Source organism: Canis lupus, chromosome 36 (genome assembly GCF_048164855.1).
Source record: "Canis lupus baileyi chromosome 36, mCanLup2.hap1, whole genome shotgun sequence".
NCBI lineage: Eukaryota > Metazoa > Chordata > Mammalia > Carnivora > Canidae > Canis > Canis lupus.
In genome coordinates, this window is record NC_132873.1 from 5,902,503 (window position 1) to 5,921,589 (window position 19,087).

The window sequence follows — 19,087 nt, forward strand, 5'->3', positions numbered from 1 at the left end:
CTTCGGGAAGGTAAGGACCACAGCCCCTTCCTCCATGCCCACCCTAAGCACAGCCCTGATCCGGCATAGCGGGGGACCAGTGCCAAGGTCCCTTGCTTGGGGTGAGGGCGCCCATTGTGCCAAGGGGTGGGAGAACTGCGCCTTGGCCTGGCCCCAGGGAAATGTGGAGTGAAGCCAGTGCTGCCCGGCCCTCAGCCATATCAGGGCCACCTTTAAAAGTTCTGCTATGGGGGCGCTTGGGTGGCTCGGTCTGTTGAGCGGCTGGCTCTTGAGTTTGGCTCATGTAGTGATCTCAGGGTCGTGGGATCCAGCCCCAGCTTGGGCTCTGTGCTCAGCTTGGGGACTGCTTGAGATCCCCCTCTCTCCCTCTCCCTCTGTGCCCCCCCTTTCTAAATAAATAAATATTTAATAAATAAATAAATCTTAAAAAATAGGAGTTCTGCTATGGTCAAGTACCACCTTTACTTCACTCCTATTTCAATACACATCTTTAATTACTTTCATGAATTGAAGACTGCTATCACTTTGAAAAAAGAAAAAAAGAAAACTGCTGTCACTTGTCAAAAACATTGACTCCAGGGGCACCTGGGTGACTCAGTCAGTTGAGTGTCTGACTATTGGATTTCGGTTCAGGTCATGATCTCAGGGTGGTGGGATCAAGCTCCACGTTGTCATCGGGCTCCGCGCTCAGCAAGGAGTCTGCTTGTCCTTCTCCCTCCCTCTCTGCCCCTCTGCATGCACCTGTGCTATCTAAAATAAATAATACATTTTTAAAAATATTGACCCCAAAGGTAAATACAATGAAAACAAAGCCACAGTGTTAACGTTTAACTCAAGATAGTTGGGGGCGCCTGGGTGGCTCAGGGGTTGAGCGGCTGCTTTCGGCTCAGGTCGTGACCTCACGGTCCTGGGATCGAGTCCCACATCGGGCTCCCCACAGGGAGCCTGCTTCTCCCTCTGCTCTCTCTGTGTCTCTCATGAATAAATAAATAAAATCTTAAAAAAAAAAAGCAAAAAACCTCAAGATAGTTGACTAAGGTACAGACCCGGAGTCTGGCTCTGTTAGAGACGCACTGAAGGGAAGCTGGTGCCAAGGCCTGGCTTCCCGGTGCTATTCCTCTGCTCTGCAGCCGGTGCTGCGCCCGTGACTCTCGAGCTCCGGGAAACACTGAGGTAAGCTCGTCGTAACCCCAAATGAGTGCACACAGGCCACGGGAGGATGTATTTCTAGCACTGTCTCTGGCCAAGGCTGCGGCAGGGCAGTAACTCCAAGTTAGCAGGCTTGTAACTCAGACGGGAGGACGGAACGGGCAGGAAAGCTGATCTCACTGAGTGACCGAGCCCCAGTTAAATTCTTCATTCAAGATTTATTGAGCGCCTACTGCGTGCCAGGCACCGTGCTAGGCGCAGAGTTACAGAGATGCATAAGATACAGTCCATGCCCTGAAGGGTTCACAGTCTAGAAGGGGAGACAAACATGTAAACAAGTAAAATACAGTGTGAGAAGTGCCACGAGAGAAGCATTTACAAAGAGCAGAGGTAGCCTGGAGGGTGGGGGGGCACGGGGTTGTCTTCCTGGAGGAGGGGGCCTTTGAGGGGGATTGTGAGAGGTGAATGAATGGGTGTTTGCCAGGCAGACAAGGCCGGAGGAGCAGGGGAAAGGCATTCCAGTCTGAAGAGACAGCATGAGCAAAGGCACAGCGGCATGAAACTGCAGGTCTGGGGGGTGGGGAGCTCTATTCTGGCGGTATTGCTAGAGCTGGTACCAGAGGCTGTGGCTGGAGAGGGAGGCAGAGGCAGGGCGAGGAGGGAAACTGAGGGCAGGGGGCATCTCGGAGGCTCACGAGAGGCGGGCATAGGCCCAGAGGCTTGAACACAGGAAGAGAAGGCTCCCGGCTGACCCCAGGTAGGCCTGCTCCAGGACCTTGGGCTTCCTCTCTGTGGCCCCAAGGGGACCCGGACCAGAGCCCAGAGGAGAGGCTGAGCTGGGGGTAGGGCTCAGGCCTGGGGTTCTGGGGGCTGCTGCTCCCTCGAGGGCTGACGGCTTGCTGCTCCCGTCCCCAGCCAGGATGGGGCCTGGGATCAACGAGAAATGACATGGGGTGTTCTTGGCAAACTGCTGAGGGCCAGATGAATGTCTTTATAAACTAAAAGAGGAGAGGGACCGAGGATAAAGCAGGAGTTAGAACAAGGCAGATGTTCCTAAGGACGAGGGCCATCAGGAGAAGACCGCTCTGGCCGGGGAGGACGGCTCTCTCTCTCTCTCTCTCTCTCTCTCTCTCTCTCTCTCTCCTGGCAAGGGGAGTCCTCTGGGCGCCAGGCAAGGGCAGAGGCCAGCTATGCAGGGAGCCTATGGGGCTGCAGTCCCAGCTCCTGGCGTCTCCTCAGCCTGTCACCTCGGTCCCGTCTGTGGCAACCAGGAGCCTCCGTCTTCCAGGCCGTAGGGGAGGCGCTGAGGCCCAGACTGTCCAGACATGCAGACTTCCAGCCCTTTCGTCTTTCCCAGAAATGGCTCTGTTCGAAAAATGCCTTTGGGAGGCGGGGAGGCGTGGGGAGGAGGGCCGGTGCCTCAGGACACCCGAGCCCAGCCACCTCCCCGAGTGACCACTTTTCCAAGGCACCACACCTCAGGCCACTAAGGGGGCCTGTGCTTCCCAACCCTGTGTGGGAGAAGGGGGAAGGGGACTCAACCTGTTGGAGGCTCCGGCTGCCCTGGGTTCAGGGGCTACAGGGAGAGTGAGGCGTCCTGAGGGAGGGGTGACTGGCACTCTCCATGTCCTCGCTGGCAGGAGCAGGACAGGGGAGGAGGCACCCTCCCAGCTGGGTCTGGAGGTGTCCCAAGGCTCCCCTTCCCTCAGCCTCACCCCCTGGGGTCTCCATGCCTTTGACCAGCCTCCAGCCTCTGGCTCTCATGGCCTCGTCACCTTGTTCCTCCTCCCTCTGACAGTGTTGGGGACTGATGCCCCCTGTGGGCGCCGATGGAGGTGGTGGTGGTAGTGATGAGAGGGATGGTGTGGTGCGGGCGACGAGACAGGTGGCCTCCCTGCCGTGCGGGGTGGGCTGCGCCGGGGAGGGGCTGTCACTTGCTCTTGTGCAGGTCTTTCAGCTGCCGGAGCTTCTCCAGGAGCTGGGCCCGGGAGTAGCCGTCATCCCCAGTGGGGCCTGGGCCTGGCCCCAGAGCCTCCTGCAGCACCAGGCAGTGGGTCCTCAGGAATGGGTTGTAGGAGCGCTCCTCTCCCAGGGTGGACGGGCACTGGGGGATGAGAGGTACCGGGATTAGCGGGTTTGATGGAGAGAATCTGGAAAACAGATCCCATCGGGGAAGCCCCCCACCGCACCCCCTCCCCTGTCTCAGGGACCAGAGGGCCTCACTCCAAGACCAAACATGTGGGGGCTCTGGGGAGGGGCCTGCAGGCCGCAGCTCAGCCGGGAGGGGTCCCTACTGGGGAAGCACCCTGGGGGCCCGCCCGGACCCCGGCCCTGGCCCCGCACCGTGCTCTTGCGCTCCATTCGCTGCCTCTGGACCCACTGCATCTTCCTCTCCCGGGCCAGGTTCTCGGGCTCCACCACACCCGCAAAGCCCAGGTTCTCTTCCGCATACTCATGACCTAAGGGCCACCAGGGGTGGGGGGTGGCGGGCAAGATGGAGGACACAGAGAGAGGGGAGGTGCCGTCAGGAAAAGTCCTCCCTGCCCCAGGCCTCTGGGTACCCGACAGCCAGGGGGAGGGGTGGCACTTCCAGGAAAGGCCCAACCCCACAGAGCTGCTTCTCTAAATGTGGGCACAGGTCAGCCCCGAGTGGAGGGGCAGAGCAGTTCAGGGGTAAAACCACGGGACCTGGAGCCAGACGGCCTTGCAGTCTTAGTCCTGACTCTGCCCCTGCCCGGCTGTGCAGCCTTGGCCGAGTCGTGGAACCTCTCTGGGCCGCAGTTTTGTCATCTGGAGAAAATAATGCTACTAGAACACAGACGTGTCCCTGGTGCCTAGAACAGAGCCCGGTAAGTGTCAGGTGTTTAATCAAGTATGATCAAATGAATGGATGGATAAATAGATGTTTTGAGGGGGCACCTGGGTGGCTCAGTGGTTGAGCATATGGCTTTGGCTCAGGGCATGATCCTGGGGTCCTGGTATCGAGTCCTGCATCAGGTTCCCCACAGGGAGCCTGCTTCTCCCTCTGCCTATGTCTCTGCCTCTCTCTATGTCTCTCATGAATAAATAAATAAATCTTAAAAAAAAAATATATATATATATATATGTTTTGAGGATTACCTAACATCTTAGTGATGTGTTTTAGGAACCACGGACATCCCAATGCTCGTGTATGTACATAGGGACATGCAGAGTCTGGAAGGATGGATGCATGGACATGCTACGTACATGCATGGGGAGAGGCGCCCACGTAATGTGTGGTACGGGTGCATGCGGGTGATACATGGAGAGATACTGACTTCTCTGATAAGCAAAGGCTATTTTCTGTTGTTGGCTTTGGCTCTAAAATCTCAGCCATCTCTCTGGGATGCACCGGGACCAACAAAGCTCCCAAGAGGCCGAGGGCTGGCTGTCAGGGGCAGTTGGCATGAGAAGCAGAGGCATTCGGAGCCAGCACTCGGGAATGAAGGGGGCTCTGTGCTCAGTGCTAGAGTTGGCTCCCAGGAGCCACCAGAGGTGGGGTTGTGTCGCCTCTGGGCCAGAGGCTGGGGCGGCCAGGACTCCAGGGGAGTGAGGGAGGAGTGGGAGGGGCACCTCACCAGGCCACAGCAGAGTGTCATCCTCCAGCCCCAGCACCGTGTCCAGGGAGCTCAGCATGGTCTCTGCGGTACCCTCAAAGGTCCGTCCTGGGGAGGGTCAGCGGGCATGTCACAGGACAAGGAGAACACAGCTTGGTAGCGGAGGGGGTGAGGACAGCTGGGGCCGGCCACTGGCCCTCAACCGTGTCCCCGCCATACCCACCCCCAGGTTCTCCACCCTCCTTCCCATGGCAGCTGAGCCACGTATTCACCCCCCAGCCAAGGCCTCCATCGCACATACTGACACGTGGACGGAGAGGGGACAGGAGCTTCAGGCTGAGTGCCAGGGGCCCCACGCATGGTTGGTGGGTGGTTGCTCTTTTCCAAGGCGCACTTCTTTGCCTGCGCCGCCCTCTGAGACTCACACAGCCCGGAACTGTGATCCTCCCCTGCCCACGGGTCACCCTCTCATTCGAGGGTTCTCCACCTTTTGTGACCTAGTCTCTCCAGTTACTGTGCCAGAGAACTAAGCTCCACCCAGTGGAAACCAACACCCTGCAAGGTCTATACCCAGTTCCAAACATTGTCTCATTCTGTGCATCCCCCGTGCGAAGTCGCGAGGGTATTAAAACAATGGGCTGACACAGATGAGAGTAACAGCGAGGCAGTGTTTGTGCCGACAGCAAAGTTTTCATGTGCTGCATGGGGCTGTGGCCATCCTTGGGTCTCTGCTGTGACCTCTCCCCCTCCTTCCTGCCTCCCTCCTCCTGCTTCCCTTTGGTGGGGGGGGGGGGGGCAAGACTCACCACAGCCAGAGAGGAAGAGCAGGTCCCCTGAGAAGAGGCAGGAGGGACCCTTGTAGGGCTCCCCGTCCAGCAGGTAGACCAGATGGCCTTGCGTGTGGCCAGGGGTGGCCAGAGCCCGGATCTGAAGCCGTCCCACGCTAACCACATCTTGATGACACAAGGGACTGAGAAGCAAGGCAGTAGAGGAGAGAAGGTGCTAGAGCTTGGGCTGTGCTAATCCTTGCCCTACCCTAGACCTCAAGGGGCTGGGTGATTTGAAGGAGGCAGGGCTTCCAGACTAGAGAGGGGAGGCACTCACAGTCCCCAGGGCTTCAGATCCAAAAACCTGGCCTCTCCCCACTTTGGGGACCATGGCTGGATGAGTTGGGGGGCAGACAGTGCCGGTCTTCAGACGGGCTGTGATCTGCCCTCTAAGGAAGGGGCAGGAAGGGCACCAGCACAGATCCAGCTGCTGGTGGTCCTGCAAGACTCAGCTGAAGGATGGGGTGTGGCAAAGGGCTCACAGAGGAGCCACCCACCCCGGGTCAGGGCCTTACTGGGTGAGGTAGGGGATGCCGTCCTGAGGGCTCCCATACACCCGACAGTCCTGGTGCCGCCGGCTGAGGTCACGGTTCCCTCCACTGTGGTCCCTGGAGGACGGCAAAGACAGGCAGGGACTTTGAAGGACAAAGGGACTTGGGAGGCCCCCTTGCCTTCCTCTCTCCAGGTCTCCAGACCTTTGAGTCCTGAGCCCCAGGCTTCTGAACTGAGCCAAGCCGTCCACACCTCTAGGCCTCTGTTCAAGCTGCTGCCCTGCTCATCCCCACGACTTGCCCCCCTGCCCTGGACTCTCTCAGCCTCCGGGTCACTGACCTCTAATTCTCCCAAGAGGATCTGGTCACACTTCACCAAGTACCCCCCACCTCCCATCCCTTGTGCCAACTGCTACCTAAACGTTGGTTCTCGTACGCTGGAGTGCAGGGCTGTCTCCCCTATTGGACTATACTCTCCTTGCAGAAAGAACTCACAGGGTTTGCTCATGTCCCGAGCACAGTGGGCATCTGATATGTGCCCAAGGAATGAAAGATAAATGCCCGCCCTGCCCTCCTCCAGGGCTTCAGGGGCCTGATAAGTGCCATGGGGGGAGCCCCGCCCCTTCCCTCCTCTACTGGTGCCCCTGCGACTTTATGAAGAAGGCGGGTGCCCTGGTATCTTGACTCCCTGCCCCCCAGCCCGGCCTGTCCTCACTGGGCCTCATCCTGCCAAGCCCACTAGGGCCAGGGACGGCCAGAGAAGCTCATCTGTCCCCCAGCCCCCCATCCCAGCCCCTTACCAGTGCTTGTGGGTGCAGAGGATGGCAACCAAATTAACACCCTCCTTTTCGATGGAAGCCTGGGGGAGAGAGGAGGTGCTGACACTGGGTAGTGCTCTGCGAGCGGCAGGGGCACAGGTGCTGGGTGAAGAGGGGGAGAGCGGGGAGGAGGAGGGCCAGGGAGGTGACGCAGCTAGAGGATGAGGGGGTAGGGACGAGAGGGCTGGGGGGATTCGGGCAGCTGAGGCTGAGCCAGCACACAGGGGAGAGGATGGGGAGGTGCGGGGAGGGAGACCGAGGGGCAGGGAACACCCAGGCACACACGCACACAGGGAAATAAGAAGTGGGAAGGAGAGATGGAGAGACCCAGAGACCGACCGACACAGATGAGAGAAGAGGGTCAGAAAGGGGCCACAGAGAGTGAGAGACAGAAGAAACCCCAGACCAGGGTCCTGAGTGAGCATCCCTCTCCCTAGGGTTCCCCCACGACTGTCCTCCCCCGCCCAGCCCTGCCCTGGGTGGTTGTGGGGGTCCCTGTGTGTACTTGCACGGTGGGGTCTGTGTGTGCAGGCACGTCCCACTGGCAGAGGGATCAGGGAGGGAAAGCTGCCAGCCGCCCAGGTGGCCCCAGGTGGCCCCAGGTAGCCCTGCCCCCCTCCCCTCACCTGCACGGCCTGAGGGTCAGAGGGGTCCACAGCCACAGCCAGCCGGGCCTGGGTGTCGATGATGAGGTAGCTGTAGTTGTCTGAGAGGACGGGGATGGGAAGCACCTTCACTCCTGGGGGACAGAGATGGGCTGTGGGCAGGCTGACGGGCAGGGAGCCCAGCGGCAGTGGGGGGGCATATGGGGGGTGGGTGATGGGGGGTGATGGGGCACAGGCAGGGGGCGGTGCGGGCCCGGGGCGGCCGGAGCTCACCGTTGAAGAGGCGGGCCTGGGTTCTGGAGTGGCCTTTGGGGTAGCGATTCCGAGCCCTGCGCAGCTGCTGGCGGTAGAAGAGGTACCCGAGCCAGGTGCGGGTGTACAGGCTGTACCTGCGGGTTGGGACACCGGCGCTCAGCCCCGCTCCAGGCCCGGGCCCCTCCGCGAGGCGGCCCTCACGATGCCCGGGCCCCACATCTCCACTCCCGTGGCCACCCCCGAGGCAGCGCATCTCTACCGTCACTTATTATGTGCCTACGGTTTGCCCTGCTCGGTCCCCAGGCCAAGATGGACAAACGGGACAGATGCACCCTAAGCCCCAGGCCCATCCGGGGACAGGTGAACTGAGGGATTCGCGGAAGGGACTCGGAGGCGGAGGCCTTTATTCCACAATGAGGATGTAGCAGTTAAGAAGCTGACATGAGGTGGAAAACGTATTTCCAAAGAGCAGTGGGCATCACATGGCGCCAGGCAGCCACTGGACCTGATTCTTTGTCCCATCCCCAGCCTCCCCCATTCGGCAGGTCTGGGGTGGGGCCCGGGAATGTGCATTTCTAACAAGCTCCGCAGGATGCTGGCTGCGGCTGGCCCAGGGACCAAAGTTGGAGAGCCTCTGGGGGCACAGGAAACAACAGGCCCAGAGGCAGCAGACGGCAGGGCTTGTTTGGGGAAACTCTAGAAAGTTCTCTCTGGCCGGTTGGTGGAGGAAGCAGGGAGAGGTGAGGCGGGATGGATGGCCTGAGCACACTCCCTCCATCTTCCTGCCACCATGTCAGGCCATCCCAGGCTACCTATGGAAAAAGCGGAAAGGTGGCACAAGACACAGAGGGGACTTGTGACCAACAGAGTCCTCCAAACACAGGATGCTGGCCTGCAGGGTGAGCCTCCCAGCCATGCGACCGGCACAGTCATGGGGGACCCACGCTTGGTTCAATGCTCCACTGTCACCTTCGTGGAATTCTTAATGCTTTTACCTTTGAGTTTGCGTCCTGTAAGTGAAGTGTGATAGGACAACGGAACATGCGCTGGGCGGAGGAGACCCCCACACCTGCACGCTCTGTCCCGGGTGGCCCCACGCCTGCCATATTCAAGCTGTCCCCGCGCACAGGATGCTGGTGGCCCCACCATGCTGGGGATGCGAGACTCAAAGTGGTCGCAAGGTGAGAATACGTCCACGACTGAGCGAGGGGGCTCGCTGCCTGGCCTGGCAGACCAGAACTTGCTTCAAATGCAGAGAGAAGGTGGTGTTCTAAGAAACACAAGCGACCGAGAAACCCTGCCCCGTCCTTCTTCCTTGTGTTGTGTCCCCGTGTGATCCGTCTTTGCAGCAGACGATGCCACAGGAGGCAAGCCATCTGTCCCGTCCCTTTGGTCCCCCCTCATTCATCAGTAAGCCGAAGGCAGACAGGGTTGGCGGAATGTGCGCGAACCAGAAGGGAAATAGAAACAGGTAATTCCGTAGTGTGCGCATTTCCACTGCTCGGGTGAGATCAAAATACTATCCGTGTACGAGCTGGGGAACGTGAATTATAGTTCTGGTGATTTCACGTGTGACTTAAATGTCACATGTTATATTTGCATTTGAAACTGGGATTGTGTAAAAAAAAAAAAAAAAAAAAAAAAAGAAACTGGGATTGTACAGGGGCTCCCGGGTGGCTCAGTCAGGGGCCTCAGACTCTTGGTTTCAGCTCAGGTCATGATCTCAGGGTGGTGGGATCGAGCCCCGTATGGGCTCCGCGCTGCATGTGGAGCCTGCTTGGGGATTCTCTCTCTCTCTCTCTCTCTCCCTCCTTCTCACCCACAAAAACAAAAACTGGGATTGTACAGTAAAAAAGCCAAAGGCAAAATATGTGCTAATGGTTTAGATTTTTAATTTTTCTTTATTTAGGGGGATGTCAAGTAGCAAATTATTTTTTTTAAAGATTTATTTATTTATTCATGAGAGACACACAGAGAGAGAGAGGCAGAGACAGAGGCAGAAGGAGAGGCAGGCTCCTGCAGGGAGCCCGATGTGGGATGCTCAAAGACTGAGCCACCCAGGTGCCCCAGGCCTGATGTTTTTAATTTGCTACTTGAGGGGCACCTGGGTGGCTCAGCAGGTGAGGGTCTGCCTTCAGCCCAGGGCGTGATCCTGGGATCGGGATCCAGTCCTGCATCGGGCTCCCGGCAGGAGCCTGCTTCTCCCTCTGCCCATGTCTCCACCTCTTTCTCTGTCTCTCATGAATAAATAAAATCTCTAAAAAAGAAAAAAAAAGAAAAAAAAAAAAGAAAAAAAGAAACATCAGGACAAGTCAAAAGAGAAATCATAGAAGAAAGGAAAAGCTTTCTTTTCCTTTGAACAAGAGGCTCCAAATTCCATTTTACACCGGGCTTTGCCAATAATGTGAGCAGCTCAGCATGAGCCTCCTCGAGCTGTCTCACGCCCCGGCCTCTCAGAAGGGAAGATGAGACTAGGCTGGGGGGCTGGGGGGACCCTTACAAACACCTCCTGTGTCGATGTTTAGGGCTGTGCAGCAAGTCAGTCAGAAAAGGGGCAGGAATTCTAGGTGATTGGACTGAGACAGAGAAGTCGAGGTGCAGGGTTGGGGTAGACGGTGTGCCCTAAATCCCTATGGAGGTTTGTTGTGTTGTTGGGGGAGCGGGAGGCAGGGGCAGCCGCTCTTCAGGCCTCTTGGCAAGAGATTTGTCTACAAACAAGTCAGCCAAAAATGAGCAGGTTTCCATGATTTCACCTAAGCATTGCGGTCCCTGCCTGGGTGCCCGCGTGCCCGTATGCGTTGGGCATCCGGACACCCGATGGCAAGGTTGTGCCAGGCTTTCTGTGTCTTTGTGCCCAGTTTCCTTAGGCCCCCTCTTTCTGTTCCGTTTTCAGATCGGTTCCAGGTCTCTCACTTTGACCCGTTCACCAGGATTCAGCGAGGTCTGGCTCCGCTTTGGGCACAGAGTATAGGGAGTCAGGCAGTCGCCGCCTCTGGTGCTCGTGGGGCAGACAGGATAACAAATAATATTGTCAAGTCGAGATGACATAATAAAACTGAAGAAAAAAATAACAAAACTGGGCAACGGAACAGAGAATGGTGACATCAAGGAAGGCCACTGTGGAGGTGACATTTCCAAGAAGCGAAGGCAGCGCGCTGTGCCAGAATGTGGGGAGGGCTTACCAAGAAATGGATAGGCGGGAAGTGTACAAGTCCCCGGAGGGAGGGGGGGGGAGCCACGGGGGTGGGGGTGTTGCTGGTTCTCTGCGCTGTGCTGTTGTAATAACAGAGTTGGCACAACGGATCTGCCCAAGGGGAGGGGACTGGGTGAGACAACATGAGTATCCCGGATTGGATTCTAGGCCAGAAGAGGAATGTTAGTGGGACAATTGGAAAAACTTCAGTAAGGAGAGTAGTTCAGGGTTTATATGGACGTTAGCATCCTGGTTGTGCTGTCTGTGGTCGTGGAAGATGTAACATTCAGGGGAGCCAGATGAGAGGTATGTGGGAGCCCTGTGTGCTGTTTTTGCCAGTCTGAAATTATTGCAGAACGAAAACTTACACAATAAGTACAGAAACTCACTCTTTGCTCTGTGCCCCGGATAGCACCTCGCATCCGTTCTCGGAGTCCTGTTCCTGACCTCACTCCCTCCTACTGAGGCTTAAGGAACGTACAGAGGCCCTGGCAAGAGAAAGCTCTGGGTTCCAGTCATGGCTCGGACCCCCAGCCTGGTGTCCTTGGGCAAACTATCAGACTCTTCGATCAGGTTCCTTGTCTATTAAGTGGCGATACCATGACTTACTCCTCCAGGACCATGTGAAATTAAGTGGCCATACAAGATGACAAACGCTAATAGTCGGGGGCCTGGTGGGTGGAAGGTTTGGCAACTGTGGCTTCCTTCCCGAATTCAACGGGGCACCCCTCACAGCTGTTAGAACGCGGTTGTCCACACTTGGGAGGCAACGTTCCCTGGTAAACGTTCCCTGGCTTCCTTACTGGTGCTTATTATACGTGCTTTCTCCACCAGCAAAGGTCAAGATCCACCGGGGCAGGGGCTGTGCACTGAGAGGCTGCAGGAAACAAAGCCTCTTTCTTTCATTCACTCTCTTCGGCGAGCATTTGCTGCATGTGCCAGACCCGGGGCACAAGCAGAGCACAAGGCAGGCCCTGCCAGCAGACACCGAACCAGGAAACGAATCGATCGCAGGTGGGCAGTGAAGTGCAGCTGGCGAGGCAAGAGAGCAGCAGGGGAGAGGGGAGGCAGTCTTGCTGCAGACGGGGGCTCAGGGAAGGCCTGTAGCTTCCCTGAGGGTCACCTCGGGGGAGGGAAACTGCTGGGAGTTTGAAAGCCAGGGAGGCACATGCTTTGACTTCCCTTTCTGAGAGCTTGCTGGCCTGGAGTGTCAGTGTCGGAGGAAGCAGCGTGGCAGGTGGCAGGAGGAACTGAGGCGCCAGGGGTGGGGGAGATGACAAGGGCCTGAGCTGGACTGGAGGGGGAGCTGGAGGTCGGTGGGGATGGATGCCAGACCTGAGATCTCAGATGGGTTGGTGTGCCCTGCTTGGCTGCAGGGGGAGGTGGCCTTGGGGGCCTGAAGTCCGGGTCACTGTACAGAGCAGGGGAAGGCTGGCCTGCGGCAGGAGGCGGGGGTGAGGACCTGGTGACCCTGGGACCCTGTCCCCAGGCCTGCTCTTTCGCTGACAGTGACTTCTGTGTGACGCTCTCCAGTCCCAGACCTGGGGCACCTTCTCCATCTGCCCGTGGCGCTGGTTAGGTGGGTGTCACAATCACCAGGTTCCAAAAACCATGCTTGTCAGCTCCTCCCCTTGTGGCCTCTCTGTCTGGAACAGGCCCTGTCACCCTCCCAGTGACGCAGCTTGAGCTCCCAAACCGAATCCTCTCAGTTTCGGCTCCCCCTCCCCCTGCCCCCAGGGAACAGGTCCCAGGAGCTCTGCAGGAGGCCTCCTCCCCTTAGCTCTCCGCCCAAACCGCAAACCACTGGAAAAAGTTAAGGTCTTAAAGTGCCACCTAAATGAGCCCTGCTCCTGCTCAAGAGGCTGGAGTGGCTCCCCACTGGTGACAGAAGAGTGCCTGACAACCAGAATGATCCAGAGCACCAGGTCTCAGCATGCACAAAACTCAAACATGCAACCTTAAGCTAGCAGACACATTCAAGGAAAACAGACAATCTGACAACAGCTTTTAAAAATGCCAATGCAGGGGCGCCTGGGTGGCTCAGTCGGTTCAGTGTCTGCCTTCGGCTCAGGTCATGATCTCAGGGTCCTTGGATCAAGCCCCACATCGGGCTCCCTGCTCACTGCTCTGCTTGTCCCCCTCCCTCTGCCCCTCCTTCCTGCTCAGTCTCTCTCTTTCAAGTAAATACATAAAATCTTAAAAACAACAACAACAACAACAATAAAACAAATATATATGCCAGAGCATGCAAAGCCATTATCTATATTGTTTGGGGGGTACAGATGGCTGTGGTGAAAAAATATGGGCAGCTGGGGGGATGGTCAGTAGGCAGGTCAGCAGGGTGCCCTCAGAGGCAGGAAGGAGGCAGGCTGGGGAGGTGGGCCCAGGGCCTTCATGGTGTCAGTAATATTCTGATCCTTAAGCTAGGAGGTCATGGGGATTGTTCTATTATCTCTGTCCTTTTGAATGCCCCCAATAACGCCTTCAAATCTCAGGCTACCCTCCTGCCTCAGCTCCTGCATGGCTCTACCCCGAATACCCTCCAGGCCTTCTCTATTTGCTAGAATCCTAAGTATCCTTCAGACCTCAGTTCAAACCCACCTCCTCGTGACCCCAGTAGACAGCCGCCTTCCTCTGCTCCATCTAGAGCATTCGGCCTCTCCCTGCCCCTGGGGGTGGCAGAAGCTGCGCCCCTCAGTGGCAGGGCCTTATCAACTTCTACCCGGTGTCTAATCAGTGCCACACACAGTCTAGGCAGACTTGGCTGGTGACACGGCCTGTGACCTGGCCTGCTCCTCGAGGCTCCTCTGCGCCCCCTGGGGGTGCCCCCAGCACCAGCACACCGCAGAAAGGGCCTTCAGAAAATGCTGGCTTAGTGCCCAGGAGAGGTGGGGGGAGTGGGGGCAGCATGCAGGTGTTACAGCCGTCAGCTCAGGGGGCCCCATGTGCCCGGCTCTGGGCCTTGCAAAGCCCAGTGGGGGCTTGTGAGGCCTCTGCCCCTGCTCTGCCTTCCCCTGCTCACTCATCTGCTTCCCCAGTCCCTCCCTCTCTCTGTTGCACCCACACACCTGGCCAAGCAGGGTGCTCTGATAACCAGGTCACCTAGACCCAAGGGCATGGGTGCGGCTGTCACAGGCACAAAATCCCAACTTCCCAGGCCCTGAGGTCTGGGCCCAGGACCCCCGAAGGGAGGAGATGGAGGGAGCGCTGGATGGGGTCTGCACACACAGGTTAGAGCATGTGTCTGGAGCTCCCGGGCTCTTCTTTCCCCAGCCTCACCTCAGAGCAGCCCTGAGCTAAGTGTCTCCCAGCAATCCTGTCGGCCTCCAAACAACCTGGAGGCAGCCACTATTAGTTCCTCTGACAAGGACACTGAGGCCCTGAACCCTGGGAAGGGGTCGGCTCAGGGTCACACCTGAGCGAGTGGCGGGGCAGAGATTCATCCTCTTAACTGCTAACATCCTCCCCAAACCCCAAACGCAGGGGGAGGATGACATGAGGGGGCCTGAAGTATTCTGGGGGAGACCCACCTCCTCTGAGAGCATCTGTTGAGAAAATGATATGGCTTCAGTGACCCAGACACGCAGCCGCGGATCTGGCCGCTTGGACCTCTTGGACCTCTTGGATCACTGCTTTGGCTTTTCTGAGACCCAGACTCGGGCCAAACTAATTACATGTGCTGTATTTTGCTGATGAACGCAGAGGGCCAGAGACCCCGTGGGCCCCCGGGTAAGACACCCTGAACCGGAGAATCCTGAAGGTCCCTTTCCAATCTAGGCTCTGATTCCTCATCCTGGATTTATGACAGGGTTGATGGTTCCATGGGTGGCATCGCGAGCCCGATGCACGGGGTAGGAGAAAAGAACAGACCCTGTGGCCAGGCAAAAGTGAAGGGGAAGGAGTCACGGGGAAGAACCTGTCCCATCTCCTGGACCCCACCTAGCTGAGAGGCACTGCCCCATGTAAGGGCCCCTACAGCTCCCTTTCTTCTGTTGTTGGAGGTGAGAAGCAGAGCTCACTCCCTGCCTCAGTTTCCCTCTCTGTGAAACCAGGTGCTCCCCCTCCCTGAAGGCAAGCAGCTTAGCCTGGAAAGGTCACAGGATTTACAAAATGCCGCTGACATCTGGGGACCTGATGCGGGATTCGAACTCTCTGCCCTGGGGTTCCCAGGCATCATCAGAAAACTCGGATCTTGGCCTTAGGTCACTGCATCAGAATGATCTGGGGGTGCTGGTTAAACAGGAAGATCTGTACCTTTTCCTCCTCTTCAGCTTGCCCCCCCCACCCCCGCCCCTCACCTGGATTCTGACTGAGCAGTTCAGGGGCTCACTACCCACTGTGCTCCACCAAAAAGAAAAGGAAGTTTCCTAATTGGTCCCCTGGGACTCAGAAAAACCACTGCGCAGGTTTGGGTGGCGGTGGGGGCAGACTGCCCGGGGGATCCTCCGCAGCGGGCCCAGCACCAGCCACCCAGCGAGGGTCGCGGGCACCCCTGGAGGAGCGGGGCCTGCGGGACAGGACAGCTGGGGACTGAGGCGCGGCCCCTCCCGCGGAGGCACACAGTGGAGCTCTTCTTCCCCTCCTCCCCGAGGGCTCAGGCCCACCTCCAGGGCACCTCCTCCCGGGCGCCAGGACACAGCCTGTCCCGGGCTCTGCACCTGACAGGACACGCTGTCTATGAAACCAAACCCAGAAGTGCCTGCGAGGGCCACCGGGTCACAGCTCGGCCGGGGCCTGCTCCCAGGACCCTGAGGAACAGAAAGAGGCTCAAGGTCTTACGCTTTCTCAAAATTGAGGAAACCAAGGAAGATAATGAGACAGCAAAAAAGGCCCTGGAGAGGGAGTTTCCTGAAGCTGCCCGCAGGCCTGGAGTTGGGGGGGCACGTCCCCGTGCCCCGGAGAGGGCCAGCGCCTGCATGGGGATGGGGGGGGACAGGCCTGCCCGGGGGACCACGGGGCCTATCTGCAGCCCTCGCAGCCCTCCCTGGACTCCGACCACCTTCTCCAGAGGGAGGAGGAGTCGCTGCTGAGGGCCCTCGGGGAGGACCAAGGCGCAGCCACTGCTGAGACCCCCTGGCCTGGACTAGCTCTACCTCCCTGCCTGCAATTCTTGGCCACCTGCCCAGCCAAGGCCCCTGGGTTTTGTTTGATTTGGGTTTTGGTCTGTTCTTTTGGCTTTCCCCTGCTCTCCCTCACCCCGGTGCCAGTTCCTCTTCACTCAGCCTGTTCCCTGGGCTAGGAGTCCAGTGGGGGGGGACTCCGACCTGTGGACACCTAAGCAAGAACAAGCAAATGTGCAATGAAAGCTCTAAGGGGTGGGGGACACCTGGGTGGCTCAGCGGTTGAGGGTCTGCCTTCAGCTCAGGGCGAGATCCTGAGGTCCTGGGATCGAGTCCCGCATCAGGCTCCCTGCAGGGAGCCTGCTTCTCCCTCTGCCTGTGTCTCTGCCTCTCTGTGTCTCTCTCATGAATAAATACATAAAATTTAAAAAAAAGAAAGAAAGCTCTAAGGGTGAAGCCAGTGCCAAGGGTCACACTAGAGGCAGAGATGAGTTTTGACTGGTGAGCCTGGACGGGCTTCATGGAGGAGATGGTACCTGTGCCAAGCTTTTCATCCATTCAAAAAACTTTTAACAAGGGCCAACTCTGCCTGGCACTGTCCTGGCCCTGGGATACATTAGTGAGAGAAATCTCTTCCCTCCTGTGGCTCATATTCCAGTTGGGGGAGGAAACCAATAGACAAATAGACAAATCAATATATAGGATGCCCTATAGTGACATGTACCATGGACCACAATAAAGCAGGAGAGACGAGAGAGAGTGCAGGGGTGTGAGCATTGCCATTGTTATAAAGGGTGGTCGGGGCAGGACTCCCTAGTAGGGTGAAATATGAGCAGAGACCTGAAGGGAGTGGGGCAGCAAGGCATGTGGCCATCTGGGGGGAGAAGGTTCTAGTGAGAAAGACCAGCAATTGAAGGGCTCAGAGGTAAGACTGTCTTGGAGCATCTGGAGACGAGCCAAGTGGCTGGAGTAGGCACTTTGCCGAATGAGCAAGGTGAAGAGCATTAAACGGTGAGGAGGGGGATGGGCTGGTTCCACGGGACCTTAAAGCCATTCTGGAGGGATCTGGGCAGAGGATGGCACATTTCTGACTTAAATCTTCATGGTTTTGTTCTAATTGCTGTGCTGAGAATACTTTGAGGAAGGCGGGAGTAACAAATGCCAGGAAGCAGCCAGTTTACGAGGCCAGGCAGGAGATGACCATGGTTGGCCCAGGGTGATAACAGTGGAAGTAGGGGTAGGTGTTTTCAGATTTGGGATGTATTTTTATTTATTTATTTATTTATTTATTTATTTATTTATTTATTTATTTATTTAATAATAGATTTATTTTTTACTGGTGTTCAATTTGCCAACATACAGAATAACACCCAGTGCTCATCCCATCAAGTGCCCCCATCAGTGCCTGTCACTCATTCACCCCCACCCCCCGCCCTCCTCCCCTTCCACCACCCCTAGTTCGTTTCCCAGAGCTAGGAGTTTTTATGTTCTGTCTCCCTTTCTGATATTTCCTACCCATTTCTTCGCCATTCCCTTCTATTCCCTTTCACTATTATTTATATTCCCCAAATGAATGAGACCATATAATGTTTGTTCTTCTCCGATTGACTTATTTCACTCAGCATAGTACCCTCTATTTATTTATTTTTTAAAGTCAACTCTACACCCAGCATGGGGCTTGACCTCAGGACCGCAGAGTCGTATGCTCTACCGACTGAGCCAGCCAGGTACACTTGGATATATTTTGAAGGTGAGCTTCGAGAATGCAACAAAATTTGACACAGGGAGGAAGGAAGGTCTGACAGTTCCCAGACAAAAGTACAGAAATTGCTGCGGGCCTGGGGAAGACAGCATGAGGCAGGTCTGGAGCCGGTGAAGGAGGGCCCCAAAAGCCTGTGCAAGGGGCGTGGCAATGTGGCTTGGGCAAGGCGACACCCACTCAGAGCCATGGTTTGGAAATGACCCTACAGCAAAGGGCCCCTGTGGATGCAGGGGCTGTAGCTGCCCAGGGCGGAGGACCCTGCTCCCCTCGTGCAGGCTGTGCTGGGCTGGGGAAGGCGCAGCCCACTGCCTCTGCCCGGCCTTCGTTCAGGGTTCCGGTCACGAGCAGGTGGCTCACTTCCTCCAGGGCCCTCAGCTCAGGATTCGGGCCTCTCCCTGAAATGGAGCCAGTGGGCCTCACCGGCCCCAGAGAAGCGGTTCCTCTTGCGGAAGTAGAGCAAGCAAGGTTTGTCCTGGGGACAGATGGCTTTCCTCGGGTCAGGAGAGTCAAGAAAGACCCTCTCTGCCTAGGAATGAAGAGGAGGTTTGGTCAGGGAGGGAAGAAGGGCTCTGGCAGCTAGGACTGCCTACCCTCAAGGCCAGCTGCCATTTGCTTTCTCAGTTCTGTAAGACATTCGGAGCCCTGGGCAAGCCCAGACTTGTTCCCCATTCACCCCTGCCCCTGCAGACAGATGCCCTGCTCAGGGCCCCATTCTGCAACACCTTCTCAACTACCACTGAGAAGGCGAAGGGAAACTGAGGCACGAAGCAGGTGGCACACAAAGGAGAGTCCCATGCTCCTGATCCCAGCCTCCACAGGCAAACCTTGCCACCCCTTGGGGAACTTGTCGTGCCCTGCCTCCTGCCATAGATTGGGGGTCTCTGTTCATGCTCCTTTCCCCGTATTCCTTGAGAGCAGCAAAGCAACGACCAGACTCCGTTCCTATCTGTGGTCCCACGATCCCAACCCAGAAGAGTTAGGAGTTCACTGGATGAATAAAGGGATGTGGGATCTCCTGAAGGATGGGTGCATAGGATAGGCTTGGAAAACAAGAGAAAGAAGAAAGGAAGCTCCAGAAGGAGGCTGGCCAATGCCACCTTCCCACCCATTCTCCATCCTACAGAACGAGCCATTGTTAACATTTCCCAAGCACTTGCTAGGAGCCAGGCCCTGTGCACTTATATGCACAATTTCATTCAATCCCCAGAAGATCCCCATGAGAGAGGTACGATCACCATGCCCATTCTACAGATGCAGACCACCAAGGCACAGACAGTTTGAGTTATCTGTCCAAGGTCCCATGGCTACTAAGCAACAAACCTAAGCTTCAAAAGCAGATTTGCCCCACG

The 19,087-nt window shown here is 57.0% G+C and overlaps 1 protein-coding gene across 3 annotated transcripts in view; it reads right to left on the reverse strand.

The window, feature by feature from the left end:
- Positions 1-1,347: 1,347 nt before the first annotated feature.
- Positions 1,348-19,087, reverse strand: part of PNKD (PNKD metallo-beta-lactamase domain containing) — a 59,554-nt gene continuing 41,814 nt past the window's right edge. For all 3 annotated transcript variants that reach the window (XM_072813377.1, XM_072813379.1, XM_072813378.1), the window contains 8 exons: positions 7,742-7,857; positions 7,490-7,602; positions 6,846-6,904; positions 6,070-6,162; positions 5,534-5,697; positions 4,749-4,835; positions 3,493-3,608; positions 1,348-3,253 (listed from right to left, as the gene is read on the reverse strand). In XM_072813377.1, coding sequence (XP_072669478.1) covers positions 3,080-3,253; positions 3,493-3,608; positions 4,749-4,835; positions 5,534-5,697; positions 6,070-6,162; positions 6,846-6,904; positions 7,490-7,602; positions 7,742-7,857 — 922 coding nt within the window. In that variant the 3' untranslated portion in view covers positions 1,348-3,079. The remainder of the gene's footprint in view (positions 3,254-3,492; positions 3,609-4,748; positions 4,836-5,533; positions 5,698-6,069; positions 6,163-6,845; positions 6,905-7,489; positions 7,603-7,741; positions 7,858-19,087) is intronic.